Raw genomic sequence first — 27,497 nt, 5'->3', positions numbered from 1 at the left:
TCGAACGTAAAACTTTTATTGTTAATTTTGAATATTGATTGAAATCAAACAACTATCAACAAAAGAGTTTACAAAAATAGTTGGACTTTTTTTTTTAATCAAAAATCGCCCTTTGTGGGCGGGGGTAAGGCAGACCCCCAACCCGTAAATAAGATCAAAATATAATGTTCCAACAACATGATCTTAGCCCAAAAGTGACTAAGATCGAAATTGAGAATATGAAAATGTAAACCAGAGGTCCCACAAGCCGGGATCCTCCATGCTATCAAGACGACAAGAAATGCTAAATAAAACCGTCATGAGCTCACGCTCAATCCACATCTCTATGTCGGTAGCGGAAGTTAGGATATCCCAACTGGTCCATCCTAACGAGCACCTTCAGATACTGAGGCGCAGAGATTGGATCAAAGTATGTAAAGGCAGGGGTCTGGACCCCATACCTGCCAGCCCGGTTCCTTTCTCTGTAGATGTGTGAGAAGCGAACGTGCCGCTGAGATGTCATGCTCCGGATCAAAGCCATATGATGTCTAAAATCTGCGGCGCCAAGATGTCCAGATGACAACAAGCTAACCAGAGCCGCTGAGTTTAGCTCTATCCAAATGTGAGTAGAAAGCTCCATAGTCATCGCCAAACCCTGAATCAGAGCCAAAAGCTCCGCCTCAAAGCTCGATGATGCAGCAACCGGAGCACAGAAGGCCCGCAAAAGGCCTCCATCAGAGCCACGAACCAATCCTCCCTCCCCCGCTGTAACACCCCGACTTTTTCTATCTTTTTTTTTTATTTGTTCTCTTTTTGGCATCGTTTGCGCACCCGAAATTTTTTTGCATTTGATTCGATCGAAGGATATAACATTTTGGGCCTATAACAGTTATTCTTTTTCTACCCCAATTTATTTAATTTTCCAAGCCCAGTTTATTTTATTTGAAACAACACTTTGAAGCCCAATTGGAGATTAACGATTTCTATACATGTAACTCTCCCTCAATCCCACAATTCCTTCCACATTCATTCAATTTCAGAGAAAAAAATTACCCTTGCTTCCTCCCATGATCTGCGGTTACAAGCATTACTCTCCATCTCCTGCACGATCAAAATTCCAAATTACACCACGTTGCAAACTGCCGATTTACATCCCATTCTATACTCCTTAATCTTCTCCATAGTTCATAAATTGAGAGAAAACACCCAAGTGAAAGCAGAGAGTGCTGGAGTAAAAAAAAAAAAAAGAAGCAAGTAGGATTCTCAGTTCCACCTCATTTTCAAACCCGGCATGTTCGGGAATCGGAACTGGCGCTGACCGCGACGACAGCGGCGGTTTGAGTCTTGCATCACGACCGAGCAGCAGCGGCGACACGACCTCGGCTCTGGGCTGGATCGCGCACAGCCACGATGGAAGGAAAGCAGCAACGGTGCTGGCGTGGGGTGCGAACAACAACGTGCAGCGGCGGACAACAGCTCGCGTCGGCAAATCAGCGAAGAACAGTGGCGGCGCTGCAGTGCGGAGGAGAAGGAGAACGGCGGTGCTGGCGGAGTTTCACGAGCAGGTAGAGGCGCGATGGTGCTTGGCCACGACGGCATCGTCGCTGGACCATGGCGATTACCGCGGCTGGAGAAGCGGCGATGAAGAGACCAGGCTGAACGGAGGGGGAGCAAATCGTCGAGAGGGAGAAGACGGGTGGTGATGTTCAGAGTTTTAAACGGAGGGGGAAGGTGTTGATTGCGGCGGAGGAGCCGATGGCTCGCTGCAGTGGCGTCCTGGGTGGAACAGGCAGCGACGGAGAAATTTGGGTTCTTCACGAATTGGGGGAGAAGAACTATCCGGTACCCTCCGATGTCGAATCGCCGAGGTGACGAGAGTAGCGATCGCCGGCGTGAGGGAGGAGGAGGCGAGAAGTTGGGGCTATTCTCAATTTGAGGATTTGGTGAAGCAGATGAATTGAGGGAGAAGAAGTTTGACGGATGATGGAAGGGAGTAATTGGGTTTTGTTTTTAAAGTGGGCCTCCTTCTTTTGTTTTGGAGATATAAGGTGGGTGTTGTAATTAGTTTTGGGCCCTAAATAAAATTGAAGGGAAAAGTTGGGCCAAGGAAATAAAGGAGATGAGTGTGTTAAACTTGGGCCAGCGTTTAAGAGCTTGAAGGATTGGGTTCAGGAATTAATTTGTTACGAAAGAAATGGCTGCTTAGAGGAGTTACAGTACGTGAATTTCAGAATTTTCCAAGTAAGATTGAAGGAGAGATTCTTTCGCACGCTTTTCGAGAACGGAGTGGAACACAAGTTAGGCTTTAAACGAATGAGGTGGGCTTTCTAACTAAGTATTTTGTGGGCTTTTCTACCCTACTATTTTGTGGGTTATCTTTAATACGGACGTTGTTCCGGAAATGTTTATGGAGATGAACTGTTTGTCTTGCCAACTGTTTTGTTTTGAAACCTATCTGAAGTGGTTTACCACATATGTTTAATCGAATTCGGGTCTGTTGGGCTGCGAACCCTCAGGCTAGTTTACACGAGATCGGGAGCCATCTGAGAGCAAGTTGGCCGGTCTAGTTGACCTGGGGTGTGGCCACGCCCCTTGTCACCGTTGGATCAGATAGTGTATGATGGTGGGGATAAGGGTGGCAATATCTGAAAATGACTGCGCAGTCGAATTTATAAAATATATTTTTGTGTACTTGGGTTATTTTCATTACACTCAAAACCCCAATGTTACACTGTTATGGCATGACAAACTATGTTTTTGGCGTGTGTCCACTGAGTGCAATAAGTACTCAGCCCTGCATATTGTTTTTCTTAATGTGCAGATTGAGCGGTGACGAGCGCGGTGGCTGTTGAGCATAAAAGTGAGGAATGTCTACCAAATGTCAAGAATATGTTGTGTCTTCATACATAGCATTATTCTACTCTCGAAATGCTTCCGCTAAATATTGTTTCTTTTGAGTTGTTGATTGTTGAGATACTCTGATTTTATTCGAGCTATTCCCATTTGTATTCAGGCTATGGTCAAGTTGTGTCGTTTTCCCCTTTCTTCCCCGCTTCTTTAATCCTCCCCTAGTCACGATCAACCGTGTTTTCTATCCTTAGAAAATGCGGGCGTGACAGAGTGGTATCAGAGCAATTTTTCTTTCCGCTCTGGACCCGAGAGTCTTTTCAGTCTTAGTCTAGACTTGTTTCGCTAGACTTAAAGAAGGTTAAATTTGGAAGGCTCAACATCCCGCTTCGCCACGCTCAACCAAGAATGAGGTAATATCTTTTTATGTGAAAGTTTTTATGAGAAAGTTTTGGAGAAAGGAAGACGAAAAAATTTTTGAGAAAGAAAGAGGAGAAAATTTTTATAAGAACGAGGAAGTGAAATCTTTCCGTGAGGGATTGGTTTCAAATTGAGAATAGTATTTTCTGATGTTTAAGAAAAGAGCAAGTTTTGAAGAGGAATTATGGAGTTTTAAAGTATGAAAGTGTTTTACTTTGGGATGTTAAATGTTGTGTGTTATACTTGGTTATCTTTAAGTATGAATGATGATGAAGTATGTTGCGAATATAGAGTGCCTATGTTGTAGGCTAGATTGAATACGCGCGAACATTAGTTTTAAGTTGAGATAATCTATCACTTTCCCGAGTGACGAATACGAATGAGAATCTGAAAGTTGGGGTGAACCCCTAATTTGTCAAGGCACGACGAGACAAGGAGATCGAGAGTGCGAATGGAGGCCGGTGGACCATGAAACTTTTTCTTGGAATTGCGTGAAACTTTGGAGCAAGCTAGGTGCGAACCATTCGAAGGACGTAAGCAAATTTCAGGACGAAATTTTTGTTAAGGTGGGTAGATTGTAACACCCCGACTTTTTCTATCTTTTTTTTTTATTTGTTCTCTTTTTGGCATCGTTTGCGCACCCGAAATTTTTTTGCATTTGATTCGATCGAAGGATATAACATTTTGGGCCTATAACAGTTATTCTTTTTCTACCCCAATTTATTTAATTTTCCAAGCCCAGTTTATTTTATTTGAAACAACACTTTGAAGCCCAATTGGAGATTAACGATTTCTATACATGTAACTCTCCCTCAATCCCACAATTCCTTCCACATTCATTCAATTTCAGAGAAAAAAATTACCCTTGCTTCCTCCCATGATCTGCGGTTACAAGCATTACTCTCCATCTCCTGCACGATCAAAATTCCAAATTACACCATATTGCAAACTGCCGATTTACATCCCATTCTATACTCCTTAATCTTCTCCATAGTTCATAAATTGAGAGAAAACACCCAAGTGAAAGCAGAGAGTGCTGGAGTAAAAAAATCAGCAAGTAGGATTCTCTGTTCCATCTCAATTTCAAACCCGGCATGTTCGGGAATCGGAACTAGCGCTGACCGCGACGACAGCGGCGGTTTGAGTCTCGCATCACGACCGAGCAGCAGCGGCGACGCGACCTCGGCTCTGGGCTGGATCGCGCACAGCCACGGCGGGAGGAAAGCAGCAACGGTGCTGGCGTTGGGTGCGAACAGCACCGTGCAGCGGCGGACAACAGCTCGCGTCGGTAGTGCGGGAGAGAAGGAGAACGGCGGTGCTGGCGGAGTTTCGCGAGCAGGTAGAGGCGCGATGGAGCTTGGCCACGACGGCATCGTCGCTGGACCATGGTGATTATCGCGGCTGGAGAAGCGGCGATGGAGAGACCAGACTGAACGGAGGCGGAGCAAATCGTCGAGAAGGAGAAGACGGGTGGCGATGTTCAGAGTTTTAAACGGAGGGGGAAGGTGTTGATTGCGGCGGGGGAGCCAACGGCTCGCTGCAGTGGCGTCCTGGGTGGAACAGGCAGCGACGGAGAAATTTGGGTTCTTCACGAATAGGGGGGAGAAGAACTATCCGGTACCCTCCGATGTCGAATCGCCGAGGTGACGGGAGTAGCGATCGCCGGCGTGAGGGAGGAGGAGGCGAGAAGTTGGGGTTGTTCTCAATTTGAGAATTTGGTGAAGGAGATGAAATGAGGGAGAAGAAGTTTGACCGATGATGGAAGGGAGTAATTGGGTTTTGTTTTAAAGTGGGCCTCCTTCATTTGTTTTGCAGATATAAGGTGGGTGTTATAATTAGTTTTGGGCTCTAAATAAAATTGGAGGAAAAAGTTGGGCCAAGGAAAAAAGGAGGTGAGTGTGGTAAACTTGGGCCAGCGTTTAAGAGCTTCAAGGATTGGGTTCAGGAATTAATTTGTTACGAAAGAAATGGCTGCTTAGAGGAGTTACAGTACGCGAATTTCAGAATTTTCCAAGTAAGATTGAAGGAGAGATTCTTTCGCACGCTTTCCGAGAACGGAGTGGAACACAAGTTAAAGCTTTAAACGAACGAGGTGGGCTTTCTAACTAAGTATTTTGTGGGCTTTTCTACCCTACTATTTTGTGGGTTATCTTTAATACGGACGCTGTTCCGGAAATGTTTATGGAGATGAACTGTTTGTCTTGCCAACTGTTTTGTTTTGAAACCTATCTGAAGTGGTTTACCACATATGTTTAATCGAATTCGGGTCTGTTGGGCTGCGAACCCTCAGGCTAGTGTACACGAGATCGGGAGCCATCTGAGAGCAAGTTGGCCGGTCTAGTTGACCTGGGGTGTGGCCACGCCCCTTGTCACCGTTGGATCAGATAGTGTATGATGGTGGGGATAAGGGTGGCAATATCTGAAAATGACTGCGCAGTCGAATTTATAAAATATATTTTTGTGTACTTGGGCTATTTTCATTACACTCAAAACCCCAATGTTACACTGTTATGGCATGACAAACTATGTTTTTGGCGTGTGTCCACTGAGTGCAATAAGTACTCAGCCCTGCATATTGTTTTTCTTAATGTGCAGATTGAGCGGTGACGAGCGCGGTGGCTGTTGAGCATAAAAGTGAGGAATGTCTACCAAATGTCAAGAATATGTTGTGTCTTCATACATAGCATTATTCTACTCTCGAAATGCTTCCGCTAAATATTGTTTCTTTTGAGTTGTTGATTGTTGAGATACTCTGATTTTATTCGAGCTATTCCCATTTGTATTCAGGCTATGGTCAAGTTGTGTCGTTTTCCCCTTTCTTCCCCGCTTCTTTAATCCTCCCCTAGTCACGATCAACCGTGTTTTCTATCCTTAGAAAATGCGGGCGTGACACCCGCCTCCAGTGTCGATGTAGAGAAGGCACCGTCTGTGTTCAGCTTCACCCAAGGTGCATAAGGGGATGCCATAGTACCATGACCGACCGCAGAACACGCTGTCTGGGGGAGAAAGACATGAAATCAACCGACGGCGCGCATCCCCTCCAATGATTCGGGGCACCAAAGAACTGTAAAATAAATTCTACATTAGAATTGTAAATAAAATCAAAGATAGTACATTTCCAAAAAAATTTACTATTAAATATTGTAAATTTTGAGAATTTACATGATTAATATTCTACATGTAATGGTATAGTTTGAACTTTGAAGGTTTGCCGTCTTATTTAGTGTTTAATTCTATTTTTCTTTGTTTAAGATATTAATCATTAGTATTATATTTGACAACACTGAATATTCTTTAATTTATGAGGAGTGTATGCTACCAATCTCAGAAATATATAAATAAATACATAAGCAGTGTAAAAATATTAGGTAATAAGCTTATTCACAAGTTTAAAAATATTAGTAATTAGCCATATGCTTAATCACAAAAACCATCCCACATCGCCGAATACATGATAAAAGAGTCCTTAATCAAGGTATAAATATTGGCAAATTTGCATTCACTGTATCATTCTCGCTTGCCGGCGGGTACGGATACCCGTGATTGCGGCTGCGGGTTACCCGATGCGGGTATCGGGATACCTGCAAGGCATTGCGGGTCGGGTGTCGGATAGTATAAATTGTCATTTTTCGGGTTTTGGTACCCGTGAAATCGGGGGTGGATGCTTGTTTCGACACCCCTAAGTGAAACAATGAAACAGTATAGGGCTGTATTAACTAATTTTACACAGAATAAAATGAGTAAAAAAATTAGCGTCTGCAAATATTGAAAAGAAAGATAAATTCATATTGCCTTTTTCTGCATGCATTTCTCTCACTCACTTGCCTTCCATTTTCATACACAACTCACTCAATTAATTTTTCATATTTCCTTTTTCTGCATGCATTTCTCTCTCTATGCTTTGCTCACTTGCCTTCCATTTTCATACACAAGTATTCACTCTATTAATTCTTCATGAATATCAAACTTTACTTTTACCTATTTATTTTTCTTGTTCACGGAGCATTTTCAGATCAAATTGAGCTGGGATTCTTCTTTTCCTCACCTACCAGCCGCGGTACTTGTTCTTTTTCCTTCTTTGCTCTCTTCTCTTTTCTTTTTGCTTGTGGATTCAATTTATTGAAATCTAGTTTTTTTTTTCTAGTTTTCAAATGAAGAGGGCCAAATCTGTAGCAAGAAAACAGGAATTGAGCTTCTTCAAGGTCATTTCTGATGATAAGAGAATGGTATAAGTCCACTTCTTTTCTCAACATGCTTCTCTTCTTTCCTTTTGGTTTTTTATTTCTTATCTTGAGTATTATTACTGTCTTCTTGTTTGATGTATATAATTCACTTTCTTTAGTATTAGATCGATGTTTAATTTTGCAACTAAAAAATGTTAGATTATCTATGGGCTTGTTTGTATTGGTCTTTGATACCTAATCAATTAGCATTTGCACCAAAATTTGTATAATTGCTTGCTTAATTGAGCTTATTTCTTGTGCTAAAATTAAGTGGAAAAAGTATATGAATTTTTTCCTGAATCAACAAGATCCCTCTTATTATGAATGGACAAAACAGTTGGTTAAATAATTTGGTATCTGTTTTGTTCAAAGATCCTTGTTTCGATGCAGAGATTTCCCCGTGGGAATACTCCACGGGTGCAAGGACTTGTAGGTCGCAAAGTTACCCTCAGAGACGTCGACAGAAATTTGTGGACAGTAGAGGTGGCAAGAGATGGGGATGACTTCTATTTTGACAAGGGGTGGCCTCAATTTCATCAAGAAAATCATTTGGAGCCTGGGGATTATGTGTCATTTGACTACAAGCACGACGGTTTGGTCGACTTCATATTGCTTGGAGGCGATGGATGTGTAAAGAAAGGTGTCGGCTGTCCAAGAAGTAGTGTGAAAGTGGAGGTAGAGGAGGTGTATGAGCTCACTGATGATGATGATGATGATGATGAAGATTATGCGGTAGAGCAGTGGAAGAAGTTGAAGGAAGTAGAGATTGATGATGAGAGCGACGAGGATGATGAAATTGAGGTGCTGGTGAAGGGATCAAAGTCAAGATCGTCACCATCTTCATCTTCTTGTGAGCCTTTTCTTTCCGAAATTTCCTACATTTCTATGTGTATAGATCATTATTTAGTGTGTGTTTATGCAGTGAGACAGAAGAAACACGATAAAGAAGATTACTACGGGCGCTACATCTTCAGATCAGGCCTGGCCGTCCAACCCCAAAATCCTTATTTTGTGTCGACATCAAGGAAACTGCGTAGGAATGTGCTGGTAAATATACACTATTTCCCCATCTTCATAACTCTATGTGGTACTATGATATATGATTGTTAAGTGGTGATGTTGTATTGTAGCACATCCCGAACGAGGTGAGAGAGAGGTGGAAGCTTAAGTTCGAGTCGAAAATGTTGGTGGTTGATGCGAGTGGGAGGAAATGGGGTAGCAAGATCAAGAAGTGGAACGACGGGCGCCTCTGGTGCACCGGTGGATGGAAAAGGATGTGCGCAGCTAACAACATAAGCACCCACGACACCTGCATCTGTGAGTTCGTGCAACGAGGCAGCGACGACATGTATATGCTCGTCCATGCTGTTGGTGCTCCTAAGTAGACGCATCGCATCGCATCTTACTTATCTCTAATTTTAGGACTCGTTATTTATTGTCTCAGACGTGTAAACCTGATCAAATGTTATAATCCCCACGTTGAGACCACTTCTTTGAATTATGATTTACTTGTAGTATGATTTTCAAATTTCAACCTTTTGTGATCTAAATATAGTTAAATAGAGGTCACTAGTAGTAAAAATTATATTTTGAAAATAAGTGAAATTAATTGTAGGAGACGGAAGAATGTATTATTACTATCAATCATTTTTTGGATAAATTTAAACCGTTGTTTGATAATTTTACCCCTGGCTATAATAAGTAAACAAAAAACGGTAACAAAGGCTATAAATGAAACAAATTGCAAGAATTGTACTAATGAGATTAACACATTACTACAAAAACTTAGCAACAAATAAATCCTTGTAAATAAGCAGTAATGAATTAACTGCGACCGCTGGCTATTATGCTGCCTCTTCTTATACACCACCACTCCGGCGCCGACTACGAAAGCTCCGGTGATCACTCCGACTGCCACGCCGGCTTTCTGTCCTCCGCTCATTCCGCCCGTTGAGTCTTCCTTGCTGTCCAAATCAGCCGCATAGGGCGTGCTCTCGCGCTTGATGTCTCCGGCGTCCGCTTCCGCCGCGGGAGAGCTGTCGTCTGCAATCGGTGCGGGAGAAGGCGATGGTGAGTCGAGATCTGACGGAGGCGGCACGGGAGGTGAGGAGAGGGAGTGAGCGGGCGATGGCGCGGGGGAGGGAGAGGCAGGAGGCAAAATGAGTAAAAAAATAAACTAGGACAATCTTTCTGAGACGGAGGGAGCAATGAATTCGAAATTTGAACCGCTTAATAAGAATTGTAGTACTATTAAATTAGCAATCAAGAATAAAAAAGCCTCCAACTTAATACTAATGATTTGCTACTACCATGCCAATCTTTCTCTTTCAGTAAAAGCGAGGAATTAGTGTAGTAAGATTCTGAGTTGTTCCATTTTTCAACTCTATTACACTAGAACAAAAACTAAAATTTTTTATCTCGAATTTAATCATTATACATTTATACTACATTTTCTTCATAATTAATTAGACAACCATCCCAAACTAAACTTGACAACAAACTTGATAATAAGTGATAAAGAAGGTGAGATGCAAAAAAAAAACAAAAAAATAGGTTGGGCCAATTCAGTTTAGACCCAAAGCCTATTATAAGGTCAACATCCTCTCCTTAATCAAAATCCAAAACAAGTTTTCTCTTCATCTCAATTTGTAGGAACGATGATCAGCGTTCTAGCTCAGGTTTTTCTTTTATTTTTATATTCATCAAAATTATCCCATCACTATTGCCAATTTTTGTGTATCGTTGCTGCATTTTGATTGTTCGTGTTTGTATATATGCGCAGGAGCGTCTATTGGGCGCGGCGCTAGGGAGCCTCTTAACCGGGAGCGTGGTTTTTCAGCAGCGTAGAAGCATCTATAAATCCATTAATCAATATGAACCTCAGGTAAATTTGATTTCTGCAATGAATTTCCATTTCTTTGTTTTGTTTCAACCATGAGTTGCTGGAATTATACATTTGGTTAAATTGTGCCAATTTCGATTGAGCGTAAGATTATTTCGGTAGTGGAATGTATCTTTATTCATTGATTGCTTGATCGGTGCCCTAATTGTCTTTCTTTCTTAAATTGAAGCTACAAACTTACATATGACTGTTGAATTTTCTTCAAGCTCTTCTTTAAAAAAATTATAAATGGGAGATGCAACCATAATTCCGCTAATCCTAGCCTTATAAGTTGTACCCGCACTCATATGTAGGAAGTGGGTACTGGGGAGAGCAAGAGCAAGAGCAAGATCAGAGGTAGTTCATACCTATTGGAGGAAAACCTGAGTTTTGTGGTAGTGTTGTTAGTACTAGAAATTGTTCTTCCAGTAATTATGCACACAGTCCTTGTAAAGCAGGCTACATCTTTTCTTCAAAAAATAAAGATGGAATATCAAGGTTGTGAGAAACTCCATCATCTAGAAAATAAGACTAACAAAGTCTGCTTCCAGCTACGTGAAAGAAGTAGTTCTAACGTGATCAACCTATAATACTGCCTGAGTGCCCAGTGGTCCATGAAGAGGTTGGAACTACCAATGTTTTACAATTGTATGAGTTCCACAATGCTGCATTGAATTTTGTTAATAGTCTACACAAATTACGCATAACGGTCTATAGTTATCCACACGGGAGACAGCCTTTTAATTTAGATATTCTTTTAAGATATCAATTTTACATTTTTCTACTGCTATCAATCTTTTCTACAAACATATATGCTTGCCTTTGATTGGTAACATTCAGCATTCAAGATTTTGATTTGTTATAAAGTATCAAGTAAATCATACTCAATACAAGTGGCCATCTGACTGAAGATTATGTATGACTTAGATCAGTGCAGGGGTTTTAACTGTTTTATGGCATTTATATGCATATTGTGTGGGTGGTTAAAGTTGATATGATGTTAAAAGGAGGTCCATAGGTTTATATAGACAAGGCTGACTGCATGTGACATCCTCTTGCATCACTTCAAATAAGAAAGGGGAAGAGAAGGGGAGAGTATTACACAAAAGAAATTTCACACAGGCTTACCAATTTTGGAGAAAGGAATATAGATGGATTTAGAAAGAGAGGTTCCATACTAGATAAGTTGTTGATGTATCCTATGCAATATTTATTTTATTCATTAACAGGTTTGTTGCATGTAAAACTAGGTCCCTAAGTTCTCAATCAGCGAGACTTTAGTTATGATTAGGAAATATGGCATTCTAGTGGAACATCTTTGAAAAACAAACTGATGGTTATTCCATTCTTTTTGAGGGAAACCAATGGTTGCTCCTGAAGGTGAGTATTTGCTACTGAAACTACCCTTTAAGAGTGCAGGAAAAGGAACTATAATAAGTTGACAGTACAACATGTGCACAAAACTTCTTGTTAAAATGCAAGTACCATTGCAATTTATTGGTTTCACTTCTATTTTTCTCTTGTTCTTCTTGCCAAGATATTTATTGGTTTCACTTCTATTTTTCTCCTGCTCTTCTCTCCAAGAAAATTTTCTTATGTTATTTGAATTTGAGTGGTGAATTGATATTCTGATCATTTTTGTGAACTTGATTCTTGAATTTGATGGCTTTCATCCGTGGACGTAAAGCCCTTGTTCCATTATATGATATTTTTGATGATTTTGGTGGAGAATGTTCCTGAAATTGTTACTTTGATATTTAAATATTTTCCGAGCATGACTTTGGCTTCTAACTTCTAAGATGGATCTGACAGTTATCTATCTTGCACACATGGCTTCTGTAATAATGATTGTGGGGCTTTGCACTTTAATATCAGATTGAAAATTGACTTCCTTGATTATCTTGGCGATAACTGTAGATCTTGAATTTTCGTTTGTAGTTGGGAGAATCACTTAAATTTATGACTTTACTTCTGAACCTTGGCTTCATCTCTAACTTGTCACTTTAAAATATGAAATGGCTTAAGGAACCTTTTTGTTGGTTGTTGGCTGCGGATTCTTTCCATATATAATGATTCGACATTTAAGATGCAATCTATGACTGATCATATTTGCAAGGCACGATCTCTGCCTCCCACTTTATTTGGTTAGTGTGAACTGTCACAAAATTGTTGGTAATCATTTTCATATCTGCAAAATTCATCTTTAATTACAGAATTTGGGCACAAGTTCCCAATTGGTTGATAACACATTTATTAAACTATCAGTTAACTATGTGATTTAGAAGTTAAATTTGTTAAACTTTCTAATAAACTTTCTAAAGTGTGAACAGAAATGTTAAGTAGATATTTTACACATGTTGACATTTGCCTATTTTCTTTTTAGTAATTTTCTTTTATGATTTTGGACATGTTACCCTTTTGTTTATGTACACCAAGCTGTTTGATTTTGGACTTGTCTGAATTGCAATTTTCTATGCGCATGTGTGCATAGATATGTAAAGATTCCGATGGGCTCGGGTAAGTGCTAGTTGGGAATCATAGACATAGCTATTCGATATCCAGTGGTTGTTAGAATGGTTTTATCGCTTTGTTACTTTAACTTGTGTTTCATCTGAATTTCAGCCAACAGAGCCTATTTTTGGGCAGAAGTCTCGGCAAGAGTTTGCACACATGTGGAATAAATCTGTGGATAACACATTTGGACCGATGATTGAGTATCTAAGCTCACGTGGATGGTAGGAATTCTCCCATGCTATTGCTAGGCAACTTTCTTCGATGGTTATTTAAGATAGAAACTTCCATAGCTAGAGTTTCTCCTTTCTGAATCTTCCTGGAAATTTCTTTACTGCATGGATGAGGAGTATGGATGTATCGTCTAACATATCTACATTTTTTCCAAAGACAGGAGTACATGTTTGTTATAATGTTCGAGTGTCATTGGCCCCATTGTCTTTCCCCAGTCCATGTTCTTAATTTTTTGCAGCCTGCATAACGATAAACAAACTATTTGACAGTTTATTTTTGTCAATATTTTCTGGTTGTATAATTTAGTTTTCAAACTGAAGGTTGGAGGTTTTAAAATTTACATTTCAAAACAAACTATTGAAAGAGTAGTGAGGAACAATGTAGGCAAGAAATCTGTATGGCCATCACTATTAACATGCAACACAAAAAATGAAGGAGCTCGAATTGAGTTGCATTTGGGTTTGTCGCATTACTCGTCGAGGGATGTACAATAGCTCGAATTTAGTTGAATTTGTCGGTACTCATTGTCAGACATTTCAACCTCCATCGTCTCACATGCTAGTGAGACTAAAGGTATAAAATTCATTTTGTTTGTTCCTTTTTTATTGCCCATTTGGCCCTATGATATGATGTGGTCGTAAGTTATTGAGTTGGCCTGGGTTCTATGTAATGTCAGTTAGTTCCCTTTTTAGTCACTAAATCATTACTGCTCTCTATTTTGTGTTTTCCTATCTACAACTTCAACATGCAATGCTTTATTTTCTCGACTTAATTTTCTAGTTATGCCCATCTTACTCGTGAATGCTTTATCGTGATTATGAAATAATTGATAAATTAACTGATTGTTATAAAATAATTTACAAGTTTTAATCAGATGCAATTCCTAACTAATGTACGTGGAAAGAAGTAGAATGTGGTGGTTTTCAAACATTCCACATATATATATATATATATGTGAGAAAATATTAGAAGAGCATGTTACTTAGAAATCCACCAGTCAACACTGACAAACTAAATTATAAAGAGATCAAATACACAAACTACATATATATGATTATGATTATGATAGAATCCCAAGGCATATTGTGTCAAACTTCTCCTAGTTGCTCTGGTTTGGCTCTGTCAATGTTAGCTTTCCGCTTGTTCATCACGTGGTAAACTCCCATTCCGACTAGGGCCACAAACAGGAAACTTAGGGAAATTCCGGCAATGCCACCAGCTCCCAGCCCGTGCTCCCCGCTGGTCGGGCTCTGGCTCTGGCTCTCGTGGGCTGGGGCCGACTTCACGGTGGCTGCTAGAGGTAGTTTGGTACAGTGTGACGAGTCACACGTGTTAGTTCCACTCGGATGCTGCTTAGCATCCGGGTGGAAAAATGCGAATGCCTCAGGAGAGATTGCAACCGGGGGCTCACTACTTAGGCCGTGAGCCCGATCTTCGGCGTTTGTGGAAAGAGATAGGAATAAAATGAGCGCTAATGCCAACAATGGAGCCATTGGGTGTTTTTAAGGCTAGTTTTGGTTATGACTAAGGTGTTTGTTGATGTGGAGTTGTGGTGTTATATATAGGTTGTAAATGAATTTGAGGGAGGAGTTGGCTTTATTTGAAAATTGGGAATTGAAGTAAATATGTTGTCACACTTCTTGTGACATGGTCCACTTTTTTAGTGTGCTTCTACTTAATCTTATCTTGAAAGAGAAGATACCATGTACATGTTGTTTTGACCTTATAGAATATTTTATGCATACAAATTTATGGACTGGTCTTAGGTATTTTTGAAAATAAAAAAATCCTTAAAGAATGTAGAGGGGGGATTTATATTTGGTGCAGCAACTCACGATTATTTTTAAGGTATTAGTATAAATGTGCTACTCAAGTAGGTAAATCATTGACATTATATTTGGTTCAACAACTCACAATGCCAATTAAAATGCTACTTAAGTAGGTTAATCAGAGCCTATTGTTTCCATATGAATAAATAGTAGATGTAAAGTTGAAAACCCATATCATTATTTATCATTAATCTATCTTCCGCCTGAAGAGTCTTGAAAATCATTGTCCCCAAATTTGTAATCTGTTTACTAATAGTCAAGAAAAGGGATTATCAATCATAGAATGACATTTTATATTCTGTTTCTTCTTTACACGAATGCATCACATATACAATACATTTACTTATAAAAGTAAAATAAGAGATGAAACAAATGATTTTTCTCTAACCCACTCGTGAAAATGTTTAGTACTCCCTCCGTTCTACAGTAATAAAGGCATTTCATTTTCTACACTCATTTTGAAAAAATAATATTAAATACTAGTTAAAGTGGGGAGAGTAAAGTAATAGAGAATAATGTAGAGAAGAATCTTATCTATAATATTCTCTCTCTTACTTTACTTTTTCTCCACTTTAACTATTTCTAATTATTTTTTCAAAATGAGTGCGCAAAATAAAATGCTACTATTACTGTGGAACGGAGGGAGTAGTACTTACTACTTACACACAATATAATTGTACTAAGATAATTCAGGGATGCAATAGTAATTCTTATTTTTCTCGTCTCCATAATGATATTCGATTAATTGATGATGTTGGCCTCGATCAATAACTTGCTAGGAAAGCAATTTGTTAATGTTGAGTGTCATTAAGATTCTTAATTTTTTAAAATAAAATAAAAATATAAACATTACAATAACTTAGTTGTTATCGTAGCTTAAAGGATGAGCAAAGGTTTGCAGAATGGATGTAGTATTGAGTGCAATTATAAGAGGTGACTGCTGCACCATTTTCAAAGCAAAGTGTATTCTCACAATTATTAGTACTACATTTTATTTATGCAAAAGTTGCTAACGCATGCTATGCCACAAATCAATGCCTCCTCTTCCACGCCCAAGCCAACATATGTCTGTTTTGTGTTTGTGTGTGTGAGAGAGAGAGAGTCACCTAAAAATTAATCTCGGATAGCGAAGGTAATTGGTAGGTAAGTTTCACAAGTTATAGGCAATGGTCACAAGATTCTTGAGCATGTATTAATTCAATTATAAAATAGGTTGGGTTTGCTCAAATATTATACTCCTTCCGTCCATGAAATATTGTCCACTTTTGTCATTTCGGTCCATCTGCGAAATGTCGTTCAGTTTGCTCTTTTTTTTCTTTTTTTTTTCTTTTTTGGTAAATGTACTTTACTTTCCACTAACACATTCTACTCACATTCTATTATAAAATTAATATATTAATATAAGACTCACGTTCCACTAACTTTTTCTATTCACTTTTTTTACATTTCTTAAAATCCGCATCGAGTTAAATGTGATTAACATTATATAATATTATTCAAGAAAATACCGATCAATTGTTGCTATATAAAAAAGGAAATGTTATGTGACCACATTATGGACAACCATAAACTGGTTTAATAAAAGAAAAAAACCAATTCATTTATTATTTATGGTTCAATAGCAATTAAATTTACTTTTCTATCCTTTATCTCCTCTTCTCTCCTCTCCAAAAAGTGGCACCTGATTTTTCCACTCTCCCCCATCCTCTTTTGACTACCGGTATCATTAAGTAATGTCAATACAATTACCTAGACGTCCCCAAATCGAACCGAACCGTCCGAACCGGCCCGGAACCGTCACCGGAACCGGAACCGTGCCCGGAACTGCCGGTTCCCCCGGGCCGGTTCAGGTTCCAATTGTGCGCAAACCGTAACCGGCGGTTTCGTCGGAACTGCCGGTTCCGAACAGCGGTTCGGCTGTTCCGGCAGCTTTTCAGACCTATTTCCGACCTACACACTAGGCTTTTCAGAAACCGACAGCGGAACCGCCGGTTTTCGTCAGAAACCGTTGACGAAACCGGCGGTTCCGTCCAAAAAACCACCGTTCCGCCGGTTTTTTGAAAATTTGAATTTTTGAATTTTTTTATTTAATTTAATCACATCGGGTGTGTATTATTGCACATCCGTTCGTGTTTTAGAACATTGCACATATATATCACTTGGTTTTAAAACTGCAATGAAAAATTCCATAAATAATCCTGAATTAATGTGTGTTTTATATTATATGATTGAAAAATGACTTAAGTATTTCAATGAGATCTCAACGGTTTTTTTGCTTGCAAAAGTTTTGGATCCAAAATGGAGACTAGTTGGTACTTTAAAAATTTTAGAATTTTATTACAACAATTTGGCTTCTATTGATCTTGAACCACTCCGAGCTTTGCAATCGAATGACGAGGACGACGACAACAACATAAACCTAGCCCAAACATTCCAAATAAACCTCCCTCACCTCTCAACCCTGCAAAGAAGTTTTGAGTTTGACTTGCGGCCTCTCTTTCACGATTACGAAGCCAAGTACAACAGTACCCACCAAGTGAGACCTAGCCCCCCCCCCCCGTCAAACACATAACTTTGGCTTCTTCCAAGTTGATGACCCCGACGCCCAATCCCAATTGGCGGGCCTATACGGCTACAACAACGGATGAAGGACGGTAAATTCGGCAAGTGAGTTAGATTTATATTTTGACTCACACTTTTCTTTCAATGATGAAGAAGGAGGTCTCGTTCCCCAACAAATCGACGTCCTATATTGGTGGGGATCACACGAGAAAGATTTTGCCATCCTTGCATCAATGGCCAAGGAGATATTTTTGGTTCCGGCTTCCACTGTCGCCGTCGAGTCCGCCTTTAGTGTTGGAGGCAACGTCTTGGACGACAGAAGAAGTAGACTCACCGAGAAAAACATGAAAGCCACCATGTTACTTGATGATTGGTGCTCCACCGAAATTAGAGACCAAGAACCGGATTGAGATAATCAAGTAGTACAACCCGACCAAGACTACTTCCCCGACGAAGAGTAGGTCAATTCCTCCGATCAAGCCAAATAGGTAAGCAAGGTAAGAGAACTACGTGAACTTTGATTCCAAAATGCAATTGAGCATTGAGGATACGTAGACATCTCTATTTAAATTTTAAATTTAAGTTGAGCTCAAGTCCTTTCCCTTTATTTGTAAATTGTAATCAAGACTTTAAGTCTTTTGTAATTTATAATTTTTAAGTCGTAATTTGTAAATTTTAAGTTGTAATTTGTAATTTTAAAGTTGTAATTTGTAATATAGTTGAAATTTGTATCAATAAAATTGCATTTGTACATCGCATTATTCTAATTTTATTTATGCAAGTATATTTACATTTTTTACTTGAATTACAATTTTAACAAAAATAAATAAATAAACAAGAACCACCGAACCGGCCCAGAACCGGCGATTCCGGACCTTGACGTGAACCACCGGTTCACGGTTCAGGAACCTGAACCTTCCAAGCTAGGACGGGCCGGTTCAGGTTCAAGAAAATCTTGAACCGTGAACCGCCGGTTCCCGAACCGTGGTGACGTCTACAATTACCCATATGTATTCTCTCTCTCCCATTTTTTTGATTTTCAGTTTTTCCCTCTTTCTTAGTACCTTCTCCCCCAAACCAGGGATGACAATAAGCCAATAACCCATAATTATTTCTAGTCCCCTCAAACCATGAAATAAAATGTTACTACTAATTTTATTTTATACTATCAATTTATCTGAATCAAAGTTAAAACTATAATTAGAGATAATTGATTAAACAATGTCTTAAACTATTAGTGGCAAGTAAAGAGGGGTTTGTTCCTAATAAAAAATCTTAACGACATTAGTGTTTGTTTAAATAAATTTTTATTATCTTAAGTCTAATATCATAAAAATATATAGATCAATTAGTGAATTATCTTTATCCAACAATTTTATTTGAAAAAGTAATTTTAAATATACATAATTAGTTATAGGTCAAAGAAATTTTTTAATATGCTTAAGATATAATATCATAAACTATTTTAATGGAGAGACCAATTTACTAGTGAATACAAGGGCAACCACCCGACGATGATCCTCGAAGTCATCGCTGACCATCGACTCTGGATCTGGCATGCTTACTTCGATGTGGCGGGGTCGAACAACGACATCAACGTCCTGAACTCCTCATATCTCTTCACCGAGCAATGCAATGGCAACGGCCCGACCATCGAGTTCACTGCAAACGGACGACAACATCATATGAGGTACTACTTAGCCGATGGCATATACCCGAGGTGGCCTGTTTTTTGAAGACGATCACATGCCTAATTGGTGGGATGAGAGTTTTATTCGCGCAAAAGCAGGAGGTTGCGCGGAAGGATGTGGAGTGGGTATTTGGTGTGCTCCAAGCGCAGTGGGCTATAGTGAAGGGTCCGGTGCGGTTCTGGTACAAGGACGTCATCGCCGATGTCATGTATGCGTGCATCATCTTGCATAACATGATAGTCGAATACGAGGGTGGAAGAGTCACCGATTGGGGCGATGATGAAGCTGGATCTAGCTCCAGCAGGGCAACCCTGCCCCACGTTCGAGGATTACCGGTGGGCTACAATGAGGTTCTAGCTAGACAGGCCTCAATGCGCAACCAACAAGACCATGCTCGGCTTATGTCCGACATGGTTGAAGAAATTTGGAACCGCCATGGCGCCGTTGAATTTGTAGTTTTTTTATTTCGTACTGTACTCTTTGAACTTTCAATGAAATGAAGTTTTTTGTTCAAATTTTGTAGTGTTTATTTATTCAAATAAATAAAATGCTATAGGGCATCCCACTACAGGGAGAAGGGTAGGAGGATAAAATGCTGATGTGGCGGAGGATAGGGCACCCTATAGGGCGGGTATATGGCGCCTCATTGTGGATACTCTTAGTGTTTGATTAAATGATATGAGTGTTTGAATGTGCTTAAGATCTAATATTATAAACTAGTAATTTTTTATCATCTAACGTTTTATTAATTCTCGTCCAAAATTCCTAACTTCATAACTTCTCCCTAGCTAGTAGCTAGGCTATCTCTGATTTTGAATTGTCAAAATAAATCTTACTCACATCAATATAGTTCTGTGCTGTCTTTGCACATGTAAAATGAGGTAAGAGAAATAAATTAACAAAATTCCATTTATTAATCCACCTACTTGCAAAATGTTTAATTGGGTTTCAAATAAGTACAAAAAATTTTATATTCACTAATATCGTACAAAAAGTTTCATTAGTGTTTCAAATTAATACATTCTCTCTAGATAACTTTAACACCGTTAGTTTTTAAAATATGTTTCATCTTATTCTTATGTAGATAAAGAAAAAAAATTGGGTTCTACTGCAATTTATCACTGTGAAGAGGAAGAAGGTAAACTGTGTAAAAAACAAATCATTTGTTTCAATTTTAAGCAACGGTTGAAGATGTTCCGTCGACTTCTACTCTCTATTCTCCCCATGGTACATATTGTGTTGGAATACATTTAAAAAAGTTTACCAAAACTACGAATCAAAATTTTGAGTTGGAATACACTCTCAAATCAAAACAATAAATCCAAAATTTGATTTGAAATACTCTCAAATCAAAACTACGAATTGAAATTCCTCTTAAATTTTGTTATGATACGTAATAGTAATATTTCAAAGCCCACTTAGACAAGAATCAAAGTAAGTTTACCTTTTGGAATGATCAATTGCTGGGCAGCCCGTCAGTTCACTTCTAAGAGTGAAACTCTATTTCTTTTGGTACTCTACTAATATATTGGATGATGGAATAGTTTAAAACTAACTTGTTAAAGTTAATTAGATGGAATGTACTTATTTGAAACACTTATGAAATGTTTTGTATGATATATATAAACTTAAAACTTTTTTGTACTAATTTAAAATATTGATAAAACATTTTGTATGTATGATATATTTACCTCATACTTGATGGTACCTGAATTATAGCATTTCCTATTTGGTTGGCAGTAGACTGAACAAAATGTGTTAGTAAAATCTTTGCGTTCGTCATCTGTTTATATTAATAAACAGGTTGGGTAGCTTAGTGGGGAAATTACACAACACATCCAAAATGTTTCACCAATATTTCAATTTAGTACAAAATGTTTTAACTTAACATAAATCATACAAAATATTTTACTAAGGAAAATGGTTGAAAAATTAGCATGGTAGTTCTCAATTTTATATACTGTTGTATTAGTTTTATAATGGAAGGTGAGTATAATGATTTAAACGGGATGTGAGGTTCACTAATAAAAAAAAGAGTAGATGGAATTTTAAATTGTGGTCATTAAAAAAATAAAGTACTAGTAAATTTGTTCATTATTTCGTGAAACCAACGTAGTATCTCAGTTCATATGTTACTGCTAATTTTTCTATTTCACTTATCTTTTTAAAAATTTTAAAATTTGTATTTAATTAAAATAAGATATTTAATAAAGCAGGAATGAAGTATAAGTTTCGTCGATAATCATACAAGTGCTCGAAACAAAATTGACTCCCGCAATAATTCCCTGTACAGTAATTTTTCACGATTAAAATTAAGAAATCCTGACTTGAATTAATTTGAGATCTGATTATGTTGATTGCTCCCAAATCCCAATCTCAGCATTTCTTGTTCTCTATTTTATAGTCATTGGTGTGAATGCAATAAATAGTCCACCAATTGACTGGAATTAATTATGCTAAAAGTCACATAATCATTTTTGGACCACTTAAAAGGCCCAAATAAAAAACTCGCAAATCAGCCCAATGGAGTCACATGATTTTCACTTTTGCTTTTTTTTTAAACAGGATTGTCAATCGCATTCGACACTATCGTAAAATGCATTTTAAATTCATAATGTGAATAATACTACTACTATAAATCAAAATTATAAAGTTTTTTACATTACACTATAATTAATTAATTATTAATTAACTAGTTAGGTGGCGGGTAGGTACGTAAATTTCTGATCGGTATCGAATAGTATTTGTTACCAATATTTAAGTCAATTTTTTATATGCTAGTAATATATTTTTCCATCTTAAAAACACACATGCTAGCTCAATAAGTCACAAATATGCAAATTCTTTCAAATTCACTAACTCCACATTTATAATTTTACTTGCAATAAATAGCATATCATTATCATCACTTTATCAGCTATGACTTCTCTAAAAAAAGGAGTGACAAAGATATCAAGGCATGGCATACATTATTATACTAGTAATTAATTATGATCAACTCAGCCTTAGGCCACCCGCAACGCGTCACGCGGGTGGCCCGTATTCCGTCACGAAGGAACGAGACGGCGGCGTGACGCGTTGCGACGCCCTGTCTCGTCCCCAGCCCGTCCTCAGCCCGTTCCGTGTTCCGTCGCGGAGTGACGAATGGTGAGACGTCTCGCCACGCGCCGAGGCGACGTGGCGCGCCCCAGCGCCATGCCTGAAGCCCACTCCCCGGCCCACGAGTGGGCATCGTCACGCTGACGCAATAATTCATTTTTTTAAAAAAATTCGAATTAAATAAATAATAATAAAAAAAATTAAAAATGGTAATATTACCGTTTATAGCCTTTTCCATTTTTTTTACTCTATAAATACTCATAATTCATCATCATTTCACACACAACTACACATCTATTCTTCCCAAATCATCTCCATTTCCTCTCCAATTTTCATCTAACATCTCATCACAAAATGTCCGGCGACGAAAACTCCGGCGGTGGCGGCTCCGATGGGTGGGATCTCAACGCGTTCGGCGACTGGGGGAGCATGTACACCACAATGGGTGGTTCCGGTTCGTCGATGCCTGGCACCCAGGGTTCGTCGACGCCGTGGGGTACCAACCACCCAATTTTGACGTGGATGCATACGCCCGTCCCTCCGCCCCGCGGTATTCGCAGGGATTATCCCAGATTCGAGAGGATTATTCCGTTGAACCCACTCCGGAAGATGGCCGAGGCGGGGGAGGAGGCCGAGGCGGTGGAAGCTCCAGGGAGGAGGCGGAGGAGGATCTAGGTCGGCATCCGTACGACCCCAAAGAAACACTGGCGGTGTACAACACCTGGATCAATGTCTCGTACGATCCCATCGATGGGAATCAACAACCCCGGAAGTGCTTCTGAGAAAAGGTCACCGAGGCATACCACCAGATTAAGCCGAAGGGGTCCCGCCGCGGCACATATAAGATGCTCCGCGCTCACTTTGACCGAGTCGACAGAGAGGTCAAACGATTCTGCGCCATCCACAAGAATGAAGCGGCTCATTACCAAAGAGGAGCCACGGGAGCCGACATTCAGAGATCGGCTTTGCGGGTCTACTTCGACGACACCGGCAAACAATTCAAATATGTCGATGTTTGGGAGGTCGTCAAGGACGAGGAAAGGTGGGTCGGCAGTGTGCGGTCCAGCACGGGCTCGACCTCGAAGCGCACGAAGCACAACACGAGTGGCCAATACTCGTCTGGTGAGGGCGGTTCGGGCAGCGGGCCACAAGAGTTTGCCTCGCAGGAGGTTGAGAGCTCGGGCTCGGGGGGACCCCCCCAACTCCCTTATGGCCATGTACATGACCGCCACAATGGCAGACACTTCCCGCATGACGCCCGCTCAATACCAAGCCTCGCTTAACGGAATTACATTTATGGCAGCACAACTTGGCATTCCGCCTCCTCACGGCTTCAGTACACCTCCACCGCCTTCGGGGGATGATTCGCCAGCGGAGTAGTTTTTTTATTTTCTATAAAACTGTATTTTAAATTATGTCATTTTTTTAGGATTTTAATTATGCCTTTTTTATTTTTTTGAATTTTAAGTTGTATTTTTATTTTATGTTATAATTTTATTTTATTTTTAATGAAATGTGTTTTTTTAATTGAATTTGGTTGGAAATAAAAATAAAAAATGAAATTAAATGAATAGTAATTTAAGGGACAGTTATGAGACGGATGGTTGCAGGTTTAGTCCCTTAGTTAAGGGATGAAGTAAAAAGTACAGTCCCGCGAATAGTAATTTAAGGGACGGTTAAGGGACGATTTAGCGACAGCGTTTTGGATGGCCTTAAACTCGATTAAATTAGTAAGATCACACCGACAACCATCGAAGATCAAAGAAGGTTCCTAAGGCCATCTGCAACACTAGCTCTTATCCGTCCCTTAACCGTCTTTTAAATTATTATTCTTGGGCCCCACTGTACTTTTTACTCAATATCTTAATTAAGGGACATAACCTGCAACCATCCATCTCTTATCCGTCTCTTAACCATCTCTTACTATTCATTCATTTTCATTTTTTATTTTTATTTCCAACAAATTCAATTAATAAAAAACACACTTCATTAAATAAAATAAAATTACAACATAAAATAAAAATACAACTTAAAATTCAAAAAATAAAAAAACACATTATTAAAATCCTAAAAAATAAAAATTACATAATTTAAAATACAATTTTATAGAAAATAAAAAAAACTACTATGTCGGCGAATCATCCCCCCGAAGGCGGTGGAGGTGCACTGAAGCCACATGGAGGCGGAATACCAAGTTGTCTTGCCATAAACTCAATTCCGGCAAGATAGGCTTGGTATTGGGGAGGCGTCATGCGGGAAGTATCCGTCTTTGTGGCGGTCATGTACATGGACATTAGGGAGTTCGAGGGTGCCCCCGAGCCCGAGCCCGTCTGGCTTGCTTCGGCTCGGCCCCTCCTCCCTCTAGCCGCTTTCGCCGCATTTCTCCCTTGCGGCCGACGGCGCCCACGGGAGGACCCCCCGGCATCGTCTGTCGTGCCCTCAACTTCCTGCGAGGTAAACTCTTGTGCGGCGCTGCCCGAACCGCCCTCACTAGACGTGTATTGGCCACCCGCCGTGTGCTTCGTGCGTTTCGAGGTAGAGCTGGACCGGACACCGCCGGCCCACCTTTCCTCGTCTTTGACGACCTCCCAAACATCGACATGTTTGAATTGTTTGGCGGTGTCGTCGAAGTAGACTCGCAAAGCTGACCTCAGAATGTCGGCTCCCGTGGCTCCGCTTTGGTAATGAGTCGCTTCACTCTTGTAGATGGCGCAAAAATTTTTGACATCTCTGTCGACTCGGTCAAAGTGAGCGCAGAGCATCTTAAATGTGCGGCGGCGGGACCCCTTCGGCTTAATCTCGTGGTAGGCCTCTGTCACGCCCGCATTTTCTAAGGATAGAAAACACGGTTGATCGCGACTAGGGGAGGGTTAAAGAAGCGGGGAAGAAAGGGGGAAACAACACAACTCGACCAAAGCTCGAAACAAATGGGAATAGCTCGAATAAAATCATAGTATCTCAACAATCAACAACTCAAAAGAAACAATATTTAGCGGAAGCATTTCGAGAGTAGAATAATGCTATGTATGAAGACACAACATATTCTAGACATTTGATAGACATTCTTCACTTTTATGCTCAACACCCACCGCGCTCGTCACTGCTCAACCTGCACATTTTTTTAAAAAGAAATGCAGGGCTGAGTACTTGATGCACTCAGTGGACTCATGCCGAAAATATTTTATAAAAAGTATTTATCATGCCACCATTGAGTGACCTTGGGGTTTTAACTTAAGAAATCGCCCAAGACACTAAAATCATTTCCATTGTAAAATTCGGTTGATCAACCATTTTCCCATAGATGTCTACCATATCTGATCCATTGATGACATGGAATGTGGCCACATTCCAAGTCACTAGACCGGCCGACCCAAAAGACGGCTCACGATCTCCATAGGTGTACACTAGCCTGAATAGGGACTCACTCCCTAGACAGACCCGAATTCGATTATCCATTGATGGCAAAAGCCACATCAGATAGGTTCCATAGAATAAAACAAAACACGGCATGACAAATATTCATATCATTTTCACATAAAAATATACTTAGGGCTTTGCCCTTATTTAAAAAGAAAGCCCACCTCAAACGCTTAACTCCTCAAACACTTTTTTTGTTCTAACCGCAATAACGTGCACAAGTTCACCATTTTCGAAATATGATAATATGCAAAAATTAGACTTTGCGAAGTAATTTAATTTAAAAAAAATGATGCATGCATCCTACGTGTGTGCTCAAATTATCATTCGTTTCTTCGTAGAGAAAACATAAATCCTTAAACTGTTCAGTCCGAAAATTATTTACTGTAACCCAAAACAATTGGTCAGCCCAACATCTACACCCAACGCACATTCACTTAACTAAAGACCCACAACAATTAAAGAGTTGGCCCAACTGAAAACAAAAAAAAAACAGGTACGTATACTCCTATTTTAAAACATGTACGTATACTCCTATTTTAAAACATGTACACCCCTTCTACTTTTAGTCAAACATTAAAAAATTTAAGAAATAAACAAAATAAACTCTTACCCCCATTCCATACCCTTCCTACACGTACACAGCCATTCCACTAAAAAAACAAACTCAGTTTAATAAAGGGAATTGAGTACTCCTATTCCAGAAGCATGTTTAAAACCCATTCACTCTCTATCTCTCTCCCTCCTTCGTTTCTTTCGTATTTTTTTTTTCCGATTAGTCACAGCGGGAGGTTCAATTGTGGTGCTCGATTGATGTGGATTTCAGTGTTGGTTCCTTTCAATTTGTTTCGATTCCTAATTGATGTGTTCTAGCAGATATTTGAGTTCTAAATGTATGGTATGCTCCAATATGAAGTACACAATAGGAATTGGAATTGGGAAGAAGTATACCTTAAACAGATTTTGAGAGGACAACCGATAGCTCCCTCTTTCGAGTTTGGTTCTCGGTTTCTTGAGTAGAAGTTGAGAAGAATAAGTCTTGAGTTCTTGTTGCGGAGCAACGTAATACGAGAAAACTGATTTGTGAAAGGAATATTATAGAGAGGAGGTGGCTGATGGGTACTTTAGATTTGGGAGAGATTCATGGAGTGGGGGCGGTTTCTAACGTGAGGAAGGAGTGGAAATATTTATTTTCCCTTTTTTTTACGTGATATTCATTAATTTAATTATTTTCTAGATCACGGAGGAGGAAAATCTCTACAGTATCTTTATTTAAAATTTGGATTAAGGCAGATCTTGGTGACCAAGTCAACTAGGAAAATATTTAATTAGATTAATTAATTTTTTTTTTCTCTCACTTATCTTTTTTTTCGGGGTGTTACAGTCTCGGTGACCTTTTCCCAGAAGCACTTTCGGGATTGTTGATTCCCGACGATGGGATCGTACGAGACGCTGATCCAGGCGTTATACACAACCAGCGTTTCCTTGGGGCTGTACGGATGCCGAACTAGATCATCCTCCTCCTCCTCGTCCGCCTCCGCCCTGGAGCTTCCACCGCTTCGGCCTCCTCCACCGCCTCGGCCTCATTCCGGAGTGGGTTCAACCGAATAATCCTCCAGAATCTGGGATAATCCCTGCGAATACCTCGGGGCTGAGGGACGGGCGTATGCATCCACATCAAAATGGGGTGGTTGGTACCCCCGGCGTCGACGAACCGGAACCACCACCCAGGACATTGTACATGCCCCTTAGTCGCCGAACGCGTTGATGTCAAACCCGCCGGAGCCGGCACCACCAGAGTTTC

At 39.7% G+C, this 27,497-nt stretch overlaps 3 protein-coding genes across 3 annotated transcripts; 1 reads left to right on the top strand and 2 right to left on the bottom strand.

Moving 5' to 3' along the window:
* Positions 1-310: 310 nt before the first annotated feature.
* Positions 311-799, bottom strand: LOC121741735. Its single transcript, XM_042134619.1, has one exon. The coding sequence runs from the start codon at positions 797-799 to the stop codon at positions 311-313; it is 489 nt and encodes a 162-aa protein (XP_041990553.1).
* Positions 800-7,097: 6,298 nt separating this feature from the next.
* LOC121740951 (B3 domain-containing protein REM20-like) lies at positions 7,098-9,033 on the top strand. Its single transcript, XM_042133615.1, has 5 exons — positions 7,098-7,303; positions 7,391-7,472; positions 7,860-8,319; positions 8,392-8,516; positions 8,600-9,033. Exons 2-5 carry the CDS (start codon positions 7,398-7,400, stop codon positions 8,852-8,854), a joined length of 915 nt encoding a protein of 304 aa, XP_041989549.1. The 5' UTR covers positions 7,098-7,303; positions 7,391-7,397; the 3' UTR covers positions 8,855-9,033.
* Positions 9,034-14,183: 5,150 nt separating this feature from the next.
* On the bottom strand, positions 14,184-14,588 carry LOC121741734. Its single transcript, XM_042134618.1, has one exon. It carries the CDS (start codon positions 14,586-14,588, stop codon positions 14,184-14,186), a length of 405 nt encoding a protein of 134 aa, XP_041990552.1.
* Between the last annotated feature and the right edge of the window lie 12,909 nt (positions 14,589-27,497).

Source organism: Salvia splendens, chromosome 7 (genome assembly GCF_004379255.2).
Source record: "Salvia splendens isolate huo1 chromosome 7, SspV2, whole genome shotgun sequence".
In the NCBI taxonomy this organism is placed as follows: domain Eukaryota; kingdom Viridiplantae; phylum Streptophyta; class Magnoliopsida; order Lamiales; family Lamiaceae; genus Salvia; species Salvia splendens.
This window is presented reverse-complemented; position numbering and strand designations above follow the sequence as displayed.

Coding starts and splice junctions, on each gene's coding strand:
- LOC121741735 (XM_042134619.1), bottom strand. CDS start 799: ATGCCAAAAAGAGAACAAATAAAAAAAAAAGATAGAAAAAGTCGGGGT.
- LOC121740951 (XM_042133615.1), top strand. CDS start 7,398: ATGAAGAGGGCCAAATCTGTAGCAAGAAAACAGGAATTGAGCTTCTTC. Junction 8,320..8,391: donor GTCACCATCTTCATCTTCTT/GTGAGCCTTTTC, acceptor GTGTTTATGCAG/TGAGACAGAAGAAACACGAT. Junction 8,517..8,599: donor AACTGCGTAGGAATGTGCTG/GTAAATATACAC, acceptor GTTGTATTGTAG/CACATCCCGAACGAGGTGAG.
- LOC121741734 (XM_042134618.1), bottom strand. CDS start 14,588: ATGGCTCCATTGTTGGCATTAGCGCTCATTTTATTCCTATCTCTTTCC.